Genomic DNA, 20,188 nt, shown 5'->3' on the forward strand with positions numbered 1-20,188 from the left:
GGACCTCCCGACCGTCTAATAACATATATATCTCCAGTTCAACAATAACATGAAACGTATAGTTTGGGTCTTTTTGGAAAACCGACATCACGTGGATTCATCCTACTTTTCACTCCAGGTCCAAAAGAATCGAATAAGAAAGTGCTACACGAGCCACGAGCTGAAATGTACAGTTTGGGTCTCAATTTTTTGGAAAACCGCCATCACATGGATTCATTCTAATTCATGTCCAAAAGAATCGCCAGTGAAAATGACGATTTTAGGCGCTTGTGTTGAAATACCACCACGTAGATTAAAGCCCATTTTTACTCCAGATTTAGCAGAAAAAACCAGTTTGAGACTTGAAATGTACAGTTTGGGTCTGTTTAGAAAACTGCCATTACGTGGATTCATTCTAAGTTTCAGTTCAGGTCGAACGGAATCGAATAAGAAAATGCTAAATGAGCCACTGAAAATGACAATTTTAGGCCCTTGTGTTGAAATACCATCACATAGATTAAGCCTTATTTTCACTTCAGATCCAGCAAACCCGGCCAGTTTGAGACTTGAAATATACAGTTTTGTTCTTTTTGGCAAACCGCCATCACGTGGATTTATCCTAATTTTCACTCCAGGTCCAACGGAATCGATTAAGAAAATGCTACATGAGCCACTGAAAATGACGATTTTGGTCCCTTGCAATGAAATACCACCACGTAGATTAAAAATTATTTTCACTCCAGATCCAGGAAAATCCGGGCAGTTTGAGACTTGAAATGTCCAGTTTGGGCCTTTTTGGCAAACCGCCATCACGTGGATTCATCCTAGTTTTACTATAGGTCCAAAAGAATCGAACGAGAAAGTGCTTCATGAGCCACTGAGAATGACGATTTTGGACCCTTCGGTTGAACACCACCACGCAGATTTTAATCTTAAAAGTGTTATTTTCATTCCAGATCAGACAAAACCGGCCCGTTTGAGACTTGAAATGTACAGTTTGGGTCTTTTTGGGAAACCGCCATGATGTGAATTCATCCTAAATTTCACTCCAGGTCCAAAAGAAAGAAATAAGAAAGTGCTACATGAACCACTGAAAAATGACGATTTTGGGCCCTTGTGTTGAAATACCACCACGTAGATTAAAGCTTATTTTCAGTTCAGATCCAGCAAAACCTTCAGTGTTTATTACATCGTTCGTTTGCCATTCTGTTTTTATTCATAAAATCCCGTACAGTAGATGTATCCCTTAAAACATAAATCCATTTTCCAGACGCAAGGAGAGAAACTTCCACTTTTCCTTACAGCAAGTGAAGATTTTATGTTGAAGACTTTCGTAATTTTGATAAAACTAAATTTACAATTTAAGAGGCAGTCGCCATAATTCTGGTCTGCCGAATTTCGGAACAGTAACACAATTTCCTTCAAACTTTGCCCACGAGTCTATCTTAATTCAAAAGTAAATGAAATCACCTTAGTTTTTGCAAATATCGCAAAATATTTTTTTTATGATTTTTTTTTCTATTGGACCGCGACTGGCCTATTTTTAGCAATGGCGACAAGTGAAAGATAGGAAAATTGTCGAGTTCACCGCTTCAAAATTATAAAATATTTGGAATTGTTTTAGCTTTCCTGGATTAAATTGGACCTTTATTTATACAAAGCGCACAATTTAGGTTAGTTTAAAAGACACTTTCAATACGAAATATTTTTTGTTTGAAGACTACTTCGCCATAAATGCCAACGGCTCAAAAATGCGCATTTTTAACGAGCCATTGAGCAAAAGTCCAACTACTTCCGACTGTTATTTTTTAGCTAACATTTTGAGAGAAGATAACTATTTCTCAGTTAAGTTTGACCAAGCACTCGATAATCCATGTGGATGATTCAGAATCTGATCATTTAAGCAACATGGGCAATAATTCTCGTCCTGAAACTATTGTAATCGTAAACTGTGACCTGAATGCTCCATTTGTGCTCATATCCATTATTGGCAACACTCTGGTGCTAGCCGCCATATTGAGAACACCTTCACTACGTTCACCATCCACCGTTCTGCTCTGCAGTTTGGCTTTTTCGGATCTTCTCGTTGGGGTGGTTGTACAACCGCTTTACATCAATTATGAACTAACAAAAATGGCTCCATTGTTCCACAATGTCTCCAAATGGTAAAGACTAAAGTGCAGTTACTTCTTGACGAGGGATTACTAACTTCGTTCGCTGGATGAGTCGAACGAAGAGGATATTGGGGCAAGTCATAAACTACGCCAAGAGAACTGGGACGAATATTTTACTCGTTCTTATTCCCCTCGTTTTATTCGGCCAATCCATAATATACAACTGCACTGCAGGGCGCTGGCTACTCATTGACAACTCGTCTAGAACCGCGCCATCATCTTCCTAATTAATAAAGTTTCCCCAGTGCTACGAAAAAGACAACTTTGCAAACTGTTGACGAATCGTTGTATTTCCCCGTACCTGAAACAGTTAATCTTTATCTGAATCTTATCTTAGTTTTCTTTGAGTGAACACTGTCAGGTTTCCGATTTCCTTAGTTCTGTAGATAGGCTAGATTTCTCATATGGACTTGAAACTTGTTAACTTAGACATCCTAGAAACCAACAATTATTGGTGTTTAAAGTACACATTTACTATCGTCTAACAGTCGTCGACAAACATACTTCGTGACAGGAAGTTTTTGCCGGTTTCGTTAAAGGCCGTGGATATACTGTTTTAACAACAATTTGAAGAAAACTTACAAGTCTTATTTCAATCACAATACAACTGACAAGCTGACACACCAGATGGCAAATCGTGCTTGTTCCCGTTTTATTTAATGTCAGTCATTTGCCTGTTTAGTCTGTAAATTGAAGACTTTCCACAAAATTAACATATATACCGAGAGACTTCTATGGATGGCACATCAGCTGGGTCCATATGGTTCAACTTAGCCAGTTTAGCCAGAACGATCTGAGCATTTTGGAAAGCTACAAAAACCATCTTTTGCAACGAAAAGTTTCCTAATAATGCTGCATTAGCAATTTAAAGCATTTCAGATTCAGATTTTAAATTGTTTTACTTATCCCAAAAATAACAAAGGTCGTGTTTCAACAAACGAAAAGAAATTTGCATAATAATTTGGGAAAAACAGATTAACTGTTCCAAGTGACGTCGAATGAAATTTAAATTTTTTATTGACATTTTTCTAGCATAATTTAACATTCAAATTTACTACAATCGGCTAAACAACGCATTAAAAAGTTGAAGACAAAACATAACTTCCAATATAGCGTTTACCAAACGATTAGAAGCATCAACTCTTTTGTGGTAAATACAGACGTTCACTTTTATCGCCGTGAAGCATTCTGGAAGCTTCAATTTCAAGGTAACAGCTTTGCATTGGTCATTTCCTTCTCTTTAAGTGACTAAGCCACGATATGATCATGTTGTTATGAGTTTCTTAAAAAATGTATATTATAGCAGAGAAATGGGCAAAAAAGAACCAAAAAGTTCCTGTAAGTTGAAGATCTTTTAATGATTGACACTTACGAAAGTTAAAGTAACGTATTGCAACAAAGAATTCAACTGAATACGGCAATCACAGATTATATCTCGCAGATACGAGACTGTATTAGAGCAACTATCATTTGTCTCTGAAAATAACACCTCGGCTAGTGCTGCAGCTATATACTGCATAACAGGTGCTGTACCCGCTGATTAGACTACGCTTTCCTCAAGTTTAAAGCTGCTAAGCGAGGTTTAACACGATAGAATGTGACAAGTAAGTTCTCTCTTGCCTGTGCCGTTAACATGGAGCAAAACATATTGATCATAACCGCTATTTTCAGCTGAATAGTTTGGATTTACTTCAATGAAGCTTTATCGTCGCTTCACATAAAAGTGGCTATGATATAATTGACATCGAGAGCGAAAAACACTTATACAAGCAAATAGTAAAAGTGAGCACTGCATTATGGCAGCCTGAAGCGAAAAAGCGACTTTGAAACTCTGAACTCCGTCGAGAGAAGTGTCAGTCGAAATTTACTGACTTCATGTAGGAAAAAAAAGCAGTTAAAGTGAAAAAGACAACATTTTTCTTGGCATCACGCGACTTAGAACAACAAGACTTTTTAAAGAAAAAACGCAGGATCAAATATGTTCTTACATATTCAGCAAACTTATTGTTTTGGCGAATCATTTAAAATATCGAGAACACATGCTTGAAAAGGTAGCCGTCACACATGCCACTAACTGGTGATTATTCACAATAAAAAAATAGTGTTGTGTTTAAATGCACAGTGTGTCGTATCCCAGCCAGGAAAACAATAACAAGGGTCTGTTTAGCCTGCGAATACAGCCGCCTCTAATTCGCGTCCCGCAACGAATTCGCTTTTTAATGCGGGACGCGAATGAGAGGCGGCTGTATTCGCAGGCTAGGGTCTGTTATACTCTGGCGGTTTGACAGTTTAAGCCAATTTTGCGGGTGCATTTGTATTTATCAGGCGGTTTACGGTCAAGAAATTATCGCGTGGATAACTTTATCTCGCGGTTTTCGGTTTTTGCGCGTTTGGTGGCGGTCATTCAAACAGAGCCAAGAGGCTCATCAGAAGACTGAGCGGTTGCTTTATTTTCCTTGAAGACTACTTACTCAAGCTTCTCCCTAAACAAAAGAGCAAGTGAGGAAATGAAACGGTTTTCCCGCTGTCTCGGCAGGTTACCGAATGGAATTAGAAACAATTTGTTCTGTTGTTAAGATCTTGTGGTCTTTCAGTTGTGAGAAGAATTACGATTATTGACCTAAAATTTTGTAAGGAATTTGTAAAGTACTGTTTAAAGATCGGTTATAATGATAATCTTTTCTTTTTCGGTTATGATGATACTTGTTCCGCTGAAAAAGCGGTTTAGGTCTTTAGGGTAAAACGAAAGCGGTTTACGGTCTAGGAAGGACAAAATATGGCAGTTTGCGGAGTGTACGACCCTCTATTATAGACTCTCAATAACCACGTGTTTTCACGACGGAGGTCAACTTAGGCGTAACCTAACTGCAGTTTAAACAAATGAAGACAAACTGCAAACCTGGACAGAACTAGTTGAGACAAACGCAATATATCGTGCGGATATTAATCAATTCCATGAATGTGACAAAACCATTTTTTAAAAAAAACTTTGTCCATTTTCCCTCCTCCCTCCCTCCAACTCGATGTTGTTTTCAAAAATTGCCAAAACACAAGAATCGAGTTTGGATAAAAACAACATTGACATAGGGCATGGGAGGGGGGAAGAAAGCCACCTAGTCCCGCTTTACCTGAAATTAGGCCTTGGCAGATTTTGCTAGCATCATTTTCGGCATAATTGGAGCAAAAAGCATAATTTTTTAAACGAGCACTGCCACTGCATTATTAGCAAATTTTAGCACTTTTTGGAGCACAAATTCATAAAATTTAGTAAAGATGGTGTATTTTCTACAGAAATAAATTAAATCGAGGTATTATGTTCTTGCAATGCATGTTTTATCTACGCTAATAGTAGTATTGACTTTGTTCAGAACGGTTCAGAGATGCGAGCAGCAAATTTGGACAGCTGACGGCTGAAACAAACTGTCATAAAACACAAATAAATTTTCAACAACAGTTTATTTGAAAAAACATCATCATTTGGTGTCGTTATTACGCGCCTCTATCTACAGAATCTACGTCATTCTGTGAGTATAATTTCGGAAACAGGAGCATGATTTGGGAATTCTGGCAAGATTTTGGCAACATTTGACAAAATTTCGAGCACTGCTAGTAGCATAATATGCCACTTTTAGGAGCACAATCCGCCAAGGCCTACCTGAAATGGGTAAAAAAGAGTGTTTTGTCTCAACAGTTTTGTCCAGGATTGTAGGTTTGGTAAAAGTTAGTCATCTTATCAGGCATGGTTTCAGAGCTAATCGAGGTCTAAGCCGAGAAAACTCGTTGAAGTGACATCGGGTAAAACATTGGGTGTGGATTGATCTCTGGGAAACCCTAGTGCGGGGGAGTGGCTACTACCATCAACACTATGTATGTATAGTTAGAGTGGTTCCTCTCCTGCGGAGAACTAAGGGACCGGTCATTATTTATCGCCTGGGGGGAGCGGAGGATTTTGGGATAAACATGGTGAAATTTAGGTGATCCCCCTTTAAACATTATTCCATGAAGTGATCCCCCTCATTACTATTGATAACTTTCGTGATCCCCCCCCCCCCCCCTTCCGCCGATGTCTTTGCAACTATATTCAGTTACCAGTTATGTAGCCTGCGTCGCAGCCGAGTTTTGGAGCCCTGGCAAAAATATCTTCTGCCAAACCAACACTCCACGGAATTGAAGTTTTTTAACAGCATTGCTAACAGATTTACGAGTCTGTGTTTCGCGCAAGTAATCTGGGTTCAGGAACTACAGCTGCTTGAACAATAGCAAATGCGATTGGCGCTAAACTTGATAAGATAGAGGAGCTGTCAAACAAAGAGAATAATTTTTCTAAAGAGTGAGAAATTTTAATAAGTTCATGTTAGGCATAATAAAGAGTTGCATTCGAAGGCGATGAGTTCGCCTATTTAGAAAAAACACAAAGAAGAATCACTGCGCTGCCCACGGAACCTCAGTCCGCTCCTACAGGTTTACAAAAGCGCGGATCGACCCCCAGGAGAGGAGACAAATGCTTCATGTTAAACAAACGTGCTATTTCACAATGTTTCAGTTATCAGGAGTTATGGTTCACAATTTAGAATTCACCTGTCATGTTCAAAGATGAATATAAGCTGAGCACATTTTAAAGGATAAATATAGACGTGTTAACACAAAACGTTCTCGATATAAATTGAAATGTGCACATTCCCCAGTATGACAGTTTCCGTTTTATAAGTTGTGTTAGAACATCTCCCAGTAGAAAAGGCGCGTTTATTTTGTATGCTCTTAAACTTGCATTATCGGCAAACAGATTTGAGTGGTCCTGCATCTGAATCCTTCCAAAATCTTCAGTGATCCCCCCTTTTGGGCTCTCAGTTACGACTGATCCCCCCTTCTGTTCATCTATAATTCAAATGATCCCCCCAAAATCCTCCGCTCCCCCCCAGGCGATAAATAATGACCGGTCCCTAAAGCATTATCAATATGATATTACCAAGTTAAAGCCACCATTTTCCGGCTTTCTTTAACAGGCGTAAAAAGATGGCGTCATTGACACTACAAGTCGTCCTTACTCTAAGCACAATGCAGATTTTATCAACAGCAAGTGGAGAGAATACAAGTAAGGCATTTCTTCTTTCTTTGATTAAGAATCAATATTAGGCTCCCATGAACAAGTTTACCTTCTTGTAAGACGATATAAATCTAGACCATATCTAACAATTTCAAGCAGCATTTTAGCAGTCTTCCCTTAAAAAAAAACACGGTTGGAAATGTTTTTGCATTTTTTTCGAAACCAAACTTTTATTTCATTGGCGAAACCCTACAGTTAAAGATCTCCGTATTAGCTTGTTTATATGAAGCCTGGATCGCGCACCCGGAGATACAGTATTATATGATTGCTGTTATTCATCTCTCGAGAGGTGCATTTTCATAACGTCGGGAATTTGAAGTCCTTGTGGAATGTTTATGCAAACCAAAGCAGTTCTTGGGTAGGGTCTGGTCTGAAATTAGGTATCGATTCTGGGGTCAGGTCTGAAACAAGGTAGAGAAAATCGCATATTTTTCGCATATTTTTTGTTTGGTCTGAAATAGGGTAAGGGTATCAGGCAGCGCGCCGCACACGCCGCACACCCCGAATCAAATTTTTGGAGAGCGCCCATCGAGATCGCGCAAAATTCAAGTGTTGCTGATTTCGAGTTTTTCTATTCTATTCTGTTCTCATGGTAATATCGATTTCCCTAAATAATACATTATACCAAAGTACATTCTATGAGCAATAACTCTTGTAATTTTCATATTGATCTTATTGAGGAAACTGAAACTGCTAAAAAATGATTGAAAATGTCAAGTATTTGTTCGGACTAAACTGTTTTGAGACACCTTATTCAAGAATGTCACGATAACGCCCATTACAACTTTTAGAGATTTTTTGATTACCGCCAGCACCCGAAATGATCACATGATTAAAATGTTGCAAGTTGATTGGTTTAACACTTTCAACGAAATCTGACTGTATGGCCCGGACTGTTTAACTTAAACGAATTCGCTGACGCTTATCTGTACGTGTTAAACTATTTTAAAACATGGTAAAACAGCAGTACGTAGATCACTGACTTAGCTCAAATGTCCACGAAAAGGGTACAAACGCAATATGTCATCTGATGAATTGTGTTCTTACAGGTATTCCATGTTCCACAGTTCAAACAACTGATGGTGGTTGCTGCGTCTTTCCATTTGTTTACAATTCAAAGCCTGTGAATGGATGCACGACAGAGGACAGCCCCTTAAACTACTGGTGTGCAAAAACCGACAATTACGATCGAGACAAAGACTGGGGCTATTGTCTTGGTAAGTTGTCACTTAAGGTGACTCGATCGAAATAAATGACGTGCTGTATGCTTGTCAAAAATTTCTAATAACTTCATCATTTCTGACTCGATTTCCCTGAAACTTTCGAATTTTACTCGAAATTTATCGAAGAATAATACGCACGTCAATATGTCGATGTAATGATCGGGAGTTTTGCGCGATGTTTACTTTATTGAACACACCTATTTGGATAAAACTGCTATTTACAGAAAATTGAGCGCTAAGATTTCGTTTCAACTACTGCAATTAGCTCATTATAACATCTTATTATGACTCTCTAAGTTTCCGAAAAATCGTCGGAACAGAAACTTCGATACAATTTGATCATCAAAATATTAATCTCGGGCAAACTTCAAGGCTTGGAACGCTCCAGCGCTTCCACATTTCGCCCAAAGGTACCATAACCGAAGGCAAAGAAAGTTCAATGCATCAGTTTTGACAGCTCCAAATCACATTTGGCTATTTGCAACGATGAAAAAGTTTGAGCAAATATTATAAACTCACCATTTGCGTCAAAATGTAGGAAGGTCGCCAAATTTACGTTTTTCTAAATTACATAAAAAATAACCGTACGAATTGATTAAAACAACCGGACCATTAAATTGAACATCTTACACAAACTTTGTGCTACTTTACGTTTTTGGGGCTGCCTTGATTTGTACCGTATTTATTTGATTGAGCGCCCAACCACCCTGTACGAAGGAAACGTTAATAAGTGCCCACCCCAAATTCCCTCATAAAAAACCTCAAGTGCACATGCAAGAGGAGTATTGATTATTGTTGAAAATGCGATTGAAATTGACTAAGTATTACTTTACTAAGAGACATTCGTGAAGACAAGTTTTCTTAGTATTTTACAAAAGCTTTCAATGAACAGTTAAAGTTTTGCTTTGGAACATCTTCACGTTTTATTATTATTCATTGTTTTGTTGAAAAACAAACTAACTATTTGCTAAAAATGGTGAAATTTTAATAAGCGCCCAGCCTAGACTAAGCGCCACCTCGACTAAGCAGTAAGCACCCACTCTCAAGGTCCAAAAGTTTAATAACCGGCCAGGGCGATTTATCGAAAAAATACGGTAGTTTATCAATAAAATAATGATAACCTTACCTTACACTGAACTACACATACTATGCTCACATTTGATGACAAATGCGTCTGTTTCCTGGAAAACTCCTCAGCAGCAGAAATGCATTTGCTCGTTTTCATCTTAAAAGAGTTTACAAGGACGTCATCACACACGAAGGCTTATCAGTGTCCTTGGTGGAGGACTCGTCTCTATAACCACAAAAACACAGTCATTGATTCTTTTTGGACCATAGATAACTCATCCACGAAGACAATTGTGGTTTGCTTTTTTTTCTGTCTCTCTCTCATGCAGTGTCGTGTGTAACAGTACCTACCGAAAATGGCGACTGTTTTTTGTTTCCTTTCGTGTATCGAGGTATAAATTATATCTCGATGCACGTTTTTCCAAGGAATCGGCGAAGAGACGGAAGAGTCATCAGGAACCATGAGAACCCTGTCTGAACCAAATAATCCGCATTTCTCTGGTGGTTCTAGAGTTTCCTAATAGCAAGGGAAATTATAGAAGTACGCCACGAATTGTGTCCGAACGCCATGTTTGCGTGTGATGGAAAAGAATATCTTCTCTTACATGGAGATGATTGACACATTTGGCAAATAAAACAATAGGTGGATCTGATAAGAAACCACTAACCTGGTTAAAACGACCCAGAAAGGTAGTTTAGAATTAACCTAACCCAGTTAAAAAAATCTATTGTTCTTTAATTAATTTCCATGGGAACCGCTAACCTGGTTAAGAGTCGGTTGACTCTCCAAATACGCGGCCGCACTAGACATTTTTTTAACCCGGTTAATTTTAATTGATTAATTGGAAATAACCCAGTTAACTCGCCAAGTGCGGCCGCGGCCATTGCTTTGGTAACCGTAACAAACCCGATATAACTTGTAGGTTTTCACTGCTAATGGGCTTTCCATCATTAAACGAACATACATTCAGATCTTTATTTAACACTTTGATAATGGTGGCCCAATCTTACTCTACACTTCTTATTCTCAACTTTTAGATTGTTTTGTTTTATGTTTTGCCTCCTACACGCCCCCATTCTCTTCGATAATTTTACATAGAAGTCATTTCTTATTGACTAAGAACCTATAGGACGTTAATTCTGCAAATCCACGCACGCAGCAGCAAAGGAATAATCATTTTGCCCCAACAGCGCGCGCTCTTATTGGCTAATTCAAGGTCACATGCCATCTAACAGTAAAAACTGTTTCCTGCCAAAAGTCTCTGAGCAGGCAACATTGTAAAATCTATGACGTGAGAGGGTAACATTGCAATGTTCGCCGCGAATGTTGACCGAAGAGCGCGGAAACCAGTTAATTCTGTTTCCCTTGTTTGCACGTCTAACAAGGTGTGTGCTCATTGTCAGCAGAAGAAACGTCATCACAGAAGTCTTTGCATTAACAAATTTCCAGAGAAACCAGCAGAAACTGTAAACACAGTGACTGAACCGATATCCACCACCATCACAGCAGAAAATACCCTGCTAGCTTCTGATGAGCATGTACTAATGCAAACAGCCACTGCCGAAGTAGAAGATCTACAAAAATCAAGAAAAGAGACTGTCCGATTACTTCTGGATACAGGTAGCCAAAGAACCTACATCACTGAACAGCTGGCAGAAAGACTTCAGTTGCCAATCAAAGGATCTGAGACCCTGACAGTCTACACATTCAGCTCATCCAAACCCAGACAGCTGCAGACTCCTGTTACTGAACTCAGGCTGTTAACCAAAGATGGATCAAGAGTCAATGTTGTACCCAAAATTACTGGTACCCTGCAAAGAGCAAGCTTTGATACAAAGAACATTGAACACCTTCTTAAGGACATTACACTTGCTGATTCAATCCCCACTTCGAAAGAAGCCGCCAGCATAGAGCTACTGCTTGGAAATGACTATTATTGTGACATTTTCTCTGGTGACATATCAATGAAACAAGTTATTCCAGGATTGAATCTCATGGCATCCAAGTTGGGATGGATTCTGACAGGCAGAGTTAAGTCTCAAGAAGCTCAATCTGCTCCTTCTGTGTCAATGCTCACATACACATCCAGTCCAATCAGAGCACATCTTGCTGCACAAGAACTACCTATTGAACATACAACAACATTGGAAGAGTTCTGGAAACTTGAAACACTCGGAATCAGTGAACCTATGTGTGTGACTGATGATGATGAAGCCCTGCAGAAATTTAATGACACTGTCAGATTTGAAGATGGGCGTTACCAAGTAACCTGGCCCTGGAAAGAAGAGTCCTCCTCGTTGCCAACCAATTATGAACTGGCAATGGGAAGATTGAGAACCCTTGTCAATAGACTTGTGAGAAACCCGGAACACCTGACAAAATATGATGCAGTCATTCAGGACCAATTACAAAAGGGCATCATTGAAGTTGTACCTGATGAAGATTCCGCAAACACATTGAAGCATTACATCCCACATCATGAGATAGTGACACCCGAGAAGACCACCACAAAGATACGCATTGTCTTTGATGCCTCCGCTAAAACCAGAAAGGGAGGTCAAGGCCTGAATGAAAGCTTACATCGTGGCTCAATAATACTAGAAGATTTGTGCGGACTTCTGATGAGATTTAGACTTAACAAAGTCGCCCTGGTTGCTGATGTCGAAAAAGCTTTTCATCAAGTGGGACTTCAACCTGAAGACAGAGACGTAACCAGATTTGTTTGGTTAAAAGATGCCACAAAGCCTACCCTGGAAAACAATGTTCAGGTACTGAGATTTACCAGAGTTCCATTTGGAATGATATCTAGCCCATTCCTGCTGGCTGCAACAGTCAAGTACCACCTGAACAGAGCAGATACCCCAGTAGCCAAAAAGATTTCAGACAACATGTACGTGGACAATATGATCACAGGAGTTGCCACATCAGAAGAAGCAGACGAATTCTACAAAGAAGCAAAGTGCCTTTTCCAGTCCTCATCAATGAATCTCCGTGAGTGGGCATCAAACTCTCAAGACTTTCTCCAGAGCATTCCAGAAAGTGACCGAACAAGTGGAGACACTATGAAAGTCCTTGGAACCACCTGGAACATGAACAGTGACACACTTATTATCAATGGATCTCACACTTCATCCTTTCAAGTCACTTCCAAAAGAGAAGCATTGCAGTCTATCAGCAGAATTTATGATCCATTAGGTTTCTTCTCTCCAGCCACACTCAATGGAAAACTATTCATTCAAGAACTATGGAAACAAGAGTTAGACTGGGATGAAACACTCAATGAATCACAACAGCAAGAGTGGTACAAGCTGCATGAAGACCTTAGCCCACTGTCCTCCCTGTCCATACCAAGATACATCGGAGGAAATGAATACAAACTGTTCTGTTTCACTGATGCTTCAGCCAAGGCATACTCAGCAGCTGTATACCTGTACTCCGCAGTGGACAAAACCGCCAATGTTAACCTGGTATTCTCCAAAGCACGTGCTGCCCCAACAAAGCAACTCAGCATTCGAAGACTGGAACTGTTAGCTGTTCTTATTGGAACTAGATGCCTAAACTATGTTACTGAACAACTCCAGTTACCAGTGTCTGACCGGATTCTGTGGACCGATTCGCAGTGTGTTCTCCACTGGATGAAAAGCCACAAACCCCTACCCGTATTTGTCCAGAACAGGCTGAAAGAGATAACCTCTCACAAAGATATCAAGTTCAGATATGTCACCACAACCCAGAATCCAGCTGACTTAGCCACCAGAGGTGTTTCCACAGAAGAACTTATTAACAATCAATTGTGGTGGCATGGACCATCTTGGCTCGGTGATCAAGAGACCAAGTGGCCTTCGTGGGACTTTCAGCAAATTGACGAAAACACATTGCAAAAGATGGCCAAACAGCCTGCTGGTCCGCAGATCATGTATGAGACCTCATCCCTGAATGGAATAGATCGCCCGAAAGAGCAACCTGACAAGCCAGTTTCCCCATTTGAACTGAGTGAAAACAATTATTCATCCCTAACAAGACTTCTCAGAGTGACTGCATGGTGCTGGCGATTTATTCACAAACTTCAAAAGAAGAGCACCGAGAAAGGAGAACTTAAAGCTGAAGAAATCAACCAAGCGAAAACCATGTGGGAAAGACATGTCCAGAACAGCAGTTTTGCATCAGAGATCAAAGCAATCAAGAATAATACAAGAAACAATCTGAAGAGTCAACTAGGACTGAAAGTAGATGAAAATGGAATCATCCGTTGTCATGGCAGGTTGATCAGAGAAAATCTCCCAGAAAGTACCTTCTACCCCAAGCTTCTACCGAAGAACCACGCCTTTACAAGCTTAGTCATCAACAGCTTTCATGAAAAGTTGATGCATGCTGGAGTATCCCATACATTGTCAGCTATCAGAAGAGAATTCTGGATACCACAAGGAAGAGCAACAGTGAGAAAAGTTCTCCTGAACTGTCGAAGATGTAGAAGACATCAAGGAGGCCCATACAGAATGCCCCAGATGGCTCCATACCCAGCCTCAAGAATAGAAGAATCATCACCCTTTACATATACAGGCCTTGACTATCTGGGACCCTTGTATGTGAAAATGAATGGCCAATCAGCAACACAAAAGGTGTGGGTCTGCCTATTTACCTGCTTAGCAGTCAGAGCTGTTCATTTAGAAATCATTAATGACATGTCTGCAGAACAATTCCTCTTGTGCCTTAGAAGATTTATCTCCAGGCGTGGCAAGCCGAAAGAGATTATATCGGACAATGCCTCACAATTCAAGCTAGCGAAGTCCACTGTTGATGAAGCATGGAAGTTTGCCACCACTAGCCCTGACATGCAAAGCTATCTTGCCAATGAAGGAATCAAATGGAGCTTCATCATTGAACTGGCCCCCTGGATGGGTGGCTTCTATGAACGTCTTGTGGGACTTGTGAAGCAGGCTCTTCGAAAGAGTATTGGAAAGATCTGTTTGAACATTGTCCAATTAGAAACCATTCTTACAGAAGTCACAGCTGTTGTAAATTCACGACCATTAGTGTACGTGGGAGCTGATCTGAATTCTGGATTCGCACTAGCCCCTGGTGACTTTCTTAGTCTAAATCCAAAAACCGGTGTACCATTCCTAACAGCAGAAGACGAACAGCCGCAAGAACCAGACTTTGTTGAAAGACTAAGTTCTGCACAGAAACTTCTGGAAACATGGAAGAAAGGCCAGAAACATCTTGACACGTTTTGGAAACTGTGGTTTGATGAATATGTGCTGAGTCTACGAGAAAGGATGCAGAAACACTTGAAAGCTCCTAGAGTTCAATCCAAAGCTCAACCCATAAAGGGAGATGTCGTGCTTCTGAAAGAGAGTTCACCAAGAGGAACCTGGAAGTTAGGAATGATCGAAGAACTCATTACAAGCAATGATAACGAAGTACGAGCAGCTACAGTCCGAACAGCATCAGGAAAGTTGCTGAACAGACCATTGAACTTTCTGTACCCTTTAGAATGCTCGGAAGTGAATGAAAAACCAACAGAATCAGACGAACCTGTTGTTGACGGACAAGCAGATGAGACAAGCAAGCAGAAGAGTACAGATGAAACTACTGAGAAACGCCCCATACGCAGAGCTGCCATCAAAGCAAGACAAAAACTAAACGAACTATTGAACACTTAGTCAGATGCATGTTTAAGTCCGTATATTTATTTTTTGTTGAGTTTTCTTCACTGTATATATTTAAGATAGGCTTCAGAAAGACATTGTTAGTTTTCGTTCGATGTGCCATACAAAAAAACTTGCCTCGGGAGTGTCGTGGCGCTCCACGAAAAGTAACATTGGAACTGTCCCGCGTGTATTGCGTCATTCGGAATACGGGATTCCCGAGAACACGTGCGATAAGAAGGGAGATTCGAGCCGCCATATTGGCATGTTGTGTTTTATATAAAGGAAAGAAAAAGTAAAAACTCGCCCAACGCGACAGTTTTTGCGATATCCAGAATAATCAACAATCATTGACAAAAGTGTTGACACATAATCAATTTAGGCCCTATTTTGTTGTTATCTGGACTAATTGCATCCTTTTGCCACTTTTCCAACCCCCCTTCCCCCTATCAATGTTGTAGTTTGTTTCTAGTAGCTCTTTGCTACAATTTTACAACATTGGTATTTTAGCAGACAGTCATGAAATTTAAAAACTAGTGGTAAATTTGCCATAATTACAGCTGAGCGAAGTCAATGTGTCAACTACTTTTGTCAAAGATTGAACGCCTCAGTAAGTGTTAACATTCACGTTCTTCTTTAAATAATCGCGTGACTAAGTTTTGCTTGTACTTCCTTTCACATATTTTAATTAAGGATCAACAACTACAGCTACCGCGCCACTGGTCCCGAGTACCACAGGTAAGAAACTGGTCCCATTTTTACCATTTGATGATAAAAATACAGTAATACGTGCAGAAGGGTTTCTGGATCAACGAAGGTTCTGACTGCATCTAACATTCCGTACAAAACAAGTCATATATCATTGTGATGCAATATTAGCAATCTCAGTAACGTTTATATAAATTTCAGACAAGACATAGTTCTAAAACATAAAAGTCTGGTTTAGTAATACTCAAACAAAGGCATAACAAAGCGTTACCTTTTTATCTGTTGGCTGTCGGGTTATGATGCTGCGTTATGGCAGGAGAAATTTTACGCTGTTCTATGTGATCACTTATCATAACACTTCTTACGCGTGGACTACTAATTTGAAAGTCGAATTTATTTAGCCACTTGTCAATAATTTTCATTAAACGATCTTTATTTGTAAATATTAGAATTAAGTAGTTTTTATTTTTTATTGTAAATAGTAACTGAAAAGCCCTGTGGGGGAGTTTACTATTAAAGTTCTTATTCTTATTCTTATACTATAAGTTCATTTAAGCAATAATACGCTAATATATGCAAGTAGCCTTCATGCATGTCGCCTTTGAAATCTTGAAATTTACCTGCGTGCTTGTAAGGACACGCACCTTAAAAATTGTGGATATATAATTGCAAAACCTATCGTCCGCTTCTCTTGTTTATTCTCTAGGACCAACGGTTCATCCCTATTACAATGGTATGTTCTTCACTGAAATTAGCAAAAGTTGGTACCGTAGCGGTTAAAATAGCTAACTGTGTTTAAGTCCCTTTACAGGGCCCTGGGTGGGAGGTACGACAAACAAAAATGCATTTAGTCCATTTAACCTGGCGGAGAATATAACAGAATTGGCGCAAAAAATTAGACTGTAAATTTTTAGACCGCTCAGTGATGTTTACTTGTAACATTTCATGGCGATTGACAGCTTGAGAACTTTATAGGAATAAAGTTAGTACATGACAGTCATGCTGAACTTCGAAATGACTTCAACCATCAACTTTGTGTAAATCAACACCGTAAGCCTGGTTTTCACTAGCGACGCAAGCACAAGTGAAAGCACGCGAAAAGGAAAACCATTAACCCTTGTGTTTGTGCTTGCTACAAGCACAAGCACAAGCATCAAAATGCAATGCGCTTGTGCTTTTGCTTGCGTCGAAGCCGTTTTCAGGATGAAATAAGAGCTGTTATCATTGGGCTTGTGCTTGTGCTTGTCGCTAGTGAAAACCTGGCTATAGTCAATACAAAAGTGATGTTGAAAGTGAATTGGCAGGTCATATAGCCATACTTTTACATAATAGTCACAATTTCTTTTTTAGTAAGCCAGGGAAGTTGTTTGCCTGGATGGTATTACCTCGACAAGTTCTGCTTCTGGCTCGTTCCGTATCTTGGCAACAAAAAAAGTAAAGAGTTAACAGCGCGCAAAAAGTGTTTAGAATCGGGTGCAGACCTGGCAATGCCTCGCACACAGTCCATCCTCAAAAGATTGTGGTCTGTTTATGATGGTCGCTCCTGGAACATACCTGAGGCCCGACTTGGACCACTTTTTCTTGGGGCACCCGACAGTCTTAATGTGGACTGGAAATGGTCCGATGGTAGCAAAGTAAATTCTTCTGTCTGGGGACCTGAAGAGCCGACATATAACGGCAAGTGTGGCGTTATGGCTAACTTAAAGAAGAACTTTTTCTCTTCTCGTGCCTGGTCTACTGTATGTGGTTGGTGGTTGACAGCTACGTTTGATTGTGATCGGAAAAGAGGATTTATCTGTGAGACGTTACCAGGTAACATATAAACAAAATAACACTTGTTGGTAAAATGATCGGCTATAGAGTTCCTATTCTTTATCGACGATTTTCGACTTCTTTAAGAAATATCGGCCAAACTTCATTGTATTGTTTCTATTTATCTTCTCGGAAACTTTCGGCCAAAAATTTTGCGATACGGCCGCGTGAGAATGCCAACACTTCCGTAAACTTCTGAGGAAGATTTAAAGACATTTCGATCATATTTTTAATACAATTTGGTGCAAAGTCAGACCACTGGCTCAATAACCGAACAAAAAATCGTGTCAAACGCATGAAAACTACAGCTAAATACAACTCCTCACGTTTGATTGGCTGATATGCTTGATGACATTGGATAAAATCAGTTGGCAATCAGTGAAATTTCACTACGTAATGATTGTCAGGGCCGAACCCAGACCTTTGCCATAGACGAGGCAAGACCGTGCTAGGGGGGTTCTGGGGCATGCCATCCAGAAAAGTTTGAAATCTAGAAGCCCTGAAACTCTTTCAGAGACATTTTCATGACGTATTTCTTGAGAAAAATCATTTTTTTTTTCATCTGGGGGTTATTTTCCTTACAAAACGTATTTTGTTTTTAATTTTGGGCAAACATCTAGACGAGGCAAGGGCCTTGTCTTGTCTCACGCTAGTTACGGCCCTGATTGTGTGATCACATTTACTTGATGAAAAGGAATGGCGCCATGCTTAGCTTAGCCTGCGAATGCCTGCCATCGCTCCTGGCTGTATTCACAGCCTATGCTTAACTAGCAAGCGGGAAGTTGTTGCATTTTGTGTAAACCAGTATGCATACATACATACATACAATTTAATTGCGCTCCCTGAAAAGGGCTTTTCAGCAGCAATGTTAAAAAAATACAATTAAAATACAATTAGACGAAACTGTTTTAATTAAAATGTCTGCTTCTTGCAGTTAATGAAACTTGTAAAGCAGGATTTGTCCTGATTGACGGCCGTTGTTACAAGATTTACGACCAAGCTCGCTTGAATTTGAAGGACGCACGACTGAACTGCTCACATGACCATGGTGGCCTTTCTAAAGTGAACACTACTGCACAACGAGAAGGCTTGTCAGCTATTCTGGAAACTCTTAACCTGGACATTGCAAAAGATAGATTATACGTCGACCCCTCGTTAGATTTGAATTCTTGGATGTGGATCGATGGATCGCCAATTGATTCTACTCTTTGGAAATCAGGTTACCCAAGGGAGAACGATGTAAAAACATGCGTAGTTCTTGACAGATATACGCCGGCAATTAAAGCAATTAAAAATGTACCATGTGTCAGCTCTGGTGTTATTGGTTTTATTTGTCAAAGTCGAGAAGGTGAAAAATTAAGAGCTTGCATTTCATTTTTAGACCCTTCTTTCAGCTTCTTTTAGTTCAAACACTAATAAAAGTTACTGAATATAGATGAATGGTCTATTATTTGATTGATATGACTGACCAACCTACCGACCAAGAGACTGACTGACTGACCTGACTGATCGTGGCTGACACCGCTGACTGACTTTGCCTGACTCACTGACTGACTGTCCATTGCCGACTGACATAGCTGACCTGACTGACTCACTGAACGTGACTGACCGACTGACATGACTGATTATTACTGACTGACCAACTGACCTGATTGACCGTGACTGAGTGACTGACTTACCGTGACCGACTAACCGACTGACAGTGACTGACTGACTGACTGACTGACTGACTGACTGCCTGACTGACTGCCTGACTGCCTGACTGACTGACTGACATGACCAACTGACGTGACTGACTGTGACTGACTGACTGACCAACGGTCCTGATTGACCGTAACTAATTGACTGAAGAACTGACTGTGAGTAACTGACCAACTGACCGTGACTGACTGACTGACGGTAACTGACTGACTGACTGACTAACTGACAGACTGACTGACCAACTGACCTGACTGACCGTAACTTAACTGACTGACTGACTGACTGACTGACTGACAGTGACTGACGGACTGACTGACTGATTAATTACCTAATTGATTGTTTGATGGATAGTTGAGATTGATTGATTGATTGATAACGCAGCTCAATTTTTACTTTTTAGAATAATAATTAAGTGAATGACAATATTCCTTCAGCTTATAGCTAGATAATCATGCAATCCTTGTCTTGTCTTGCTTCTTTTTTCAGTTAATGCAGGTTTCCGAGCTGTAACAATCGCCTCTAGTGTGGCACAACCATACGACTGTACATTTGCAGTCGATAACAACCTGACGACATGCTTTCGTTCAAAACAGGTACGAGTTGTTATCATGAAACAAATTAATATAATAAGAGGGCATTTCTTTAGGCTTTCAATTAAAAACTATAATAAATAAATTATTATAACTGCCGATTTGGCGTTGTCTTTATCATATGTTTGCATGATGATGGTTACCTTGCGCCTCCCACACCTCCCCCCCCCCCCCTCCGCT

The 20,188-nt window shown here is 40.0% G+C and overlaps 1 protein-coding gene across 1 annotated transcript in view; it reads left to right on the forward strand.

Moving 5' to 3' along the window:
* Positions 1-3,266: 3,266 nt before the first annotated feature.
* Positions 3,267-20,188, forward strand: part of LOC144636815 (uncharacterized) — a 24,693-nt gene continuing 7,771 nt past the window's right edge. Inside the window, exons 1-8 of the mRNA XM_078496020.1 lie at positions 3,267-3,361; positions 7,157-7,245; positions 8,307-8,474; positions 15,891-15,935; positions 16,612-16,638; positions 17,256-17,717; positions 18,652-19,065; positions 19,905-20,011. Of these exons, the coding sequence (XP_078352146.1) occupies positions 7,167-7,245; positions 8,307-8,474; positions 15,891-15,935; positions 16,612-16,638; positions 17,256-17,717; positions 18,652-19,065; positions 19,905-20,011 (1,302 nt within the window). The 5' untranslated portion in view covers positions 3,267-3,361; positions 7,157-7,166. The remainder of the gene's footprint in view (positions 3,362-7,156; positions 7,246-8,306; positions 8,475-15,890; positions 15,936-16,611; positions 16,639-17,255; positions 17,718-18,651; positions 19,066-19,904; positions 20,012-20,188) is intronic.

Source organism: Oculina patagonica, chromosome 1 (assembly GCF_052425735.1).
Source record: "Oculina patagonica isolate OP01 chromosome 1, crgOcupat, whole genome shotgun sequence".
Taxonomy (NCBI): Eukaryota; Metazoa; Cnidaria; class Anthozoa; order Scleractinia; family Oculinidae; genus Oculina; species Oculina patagonica.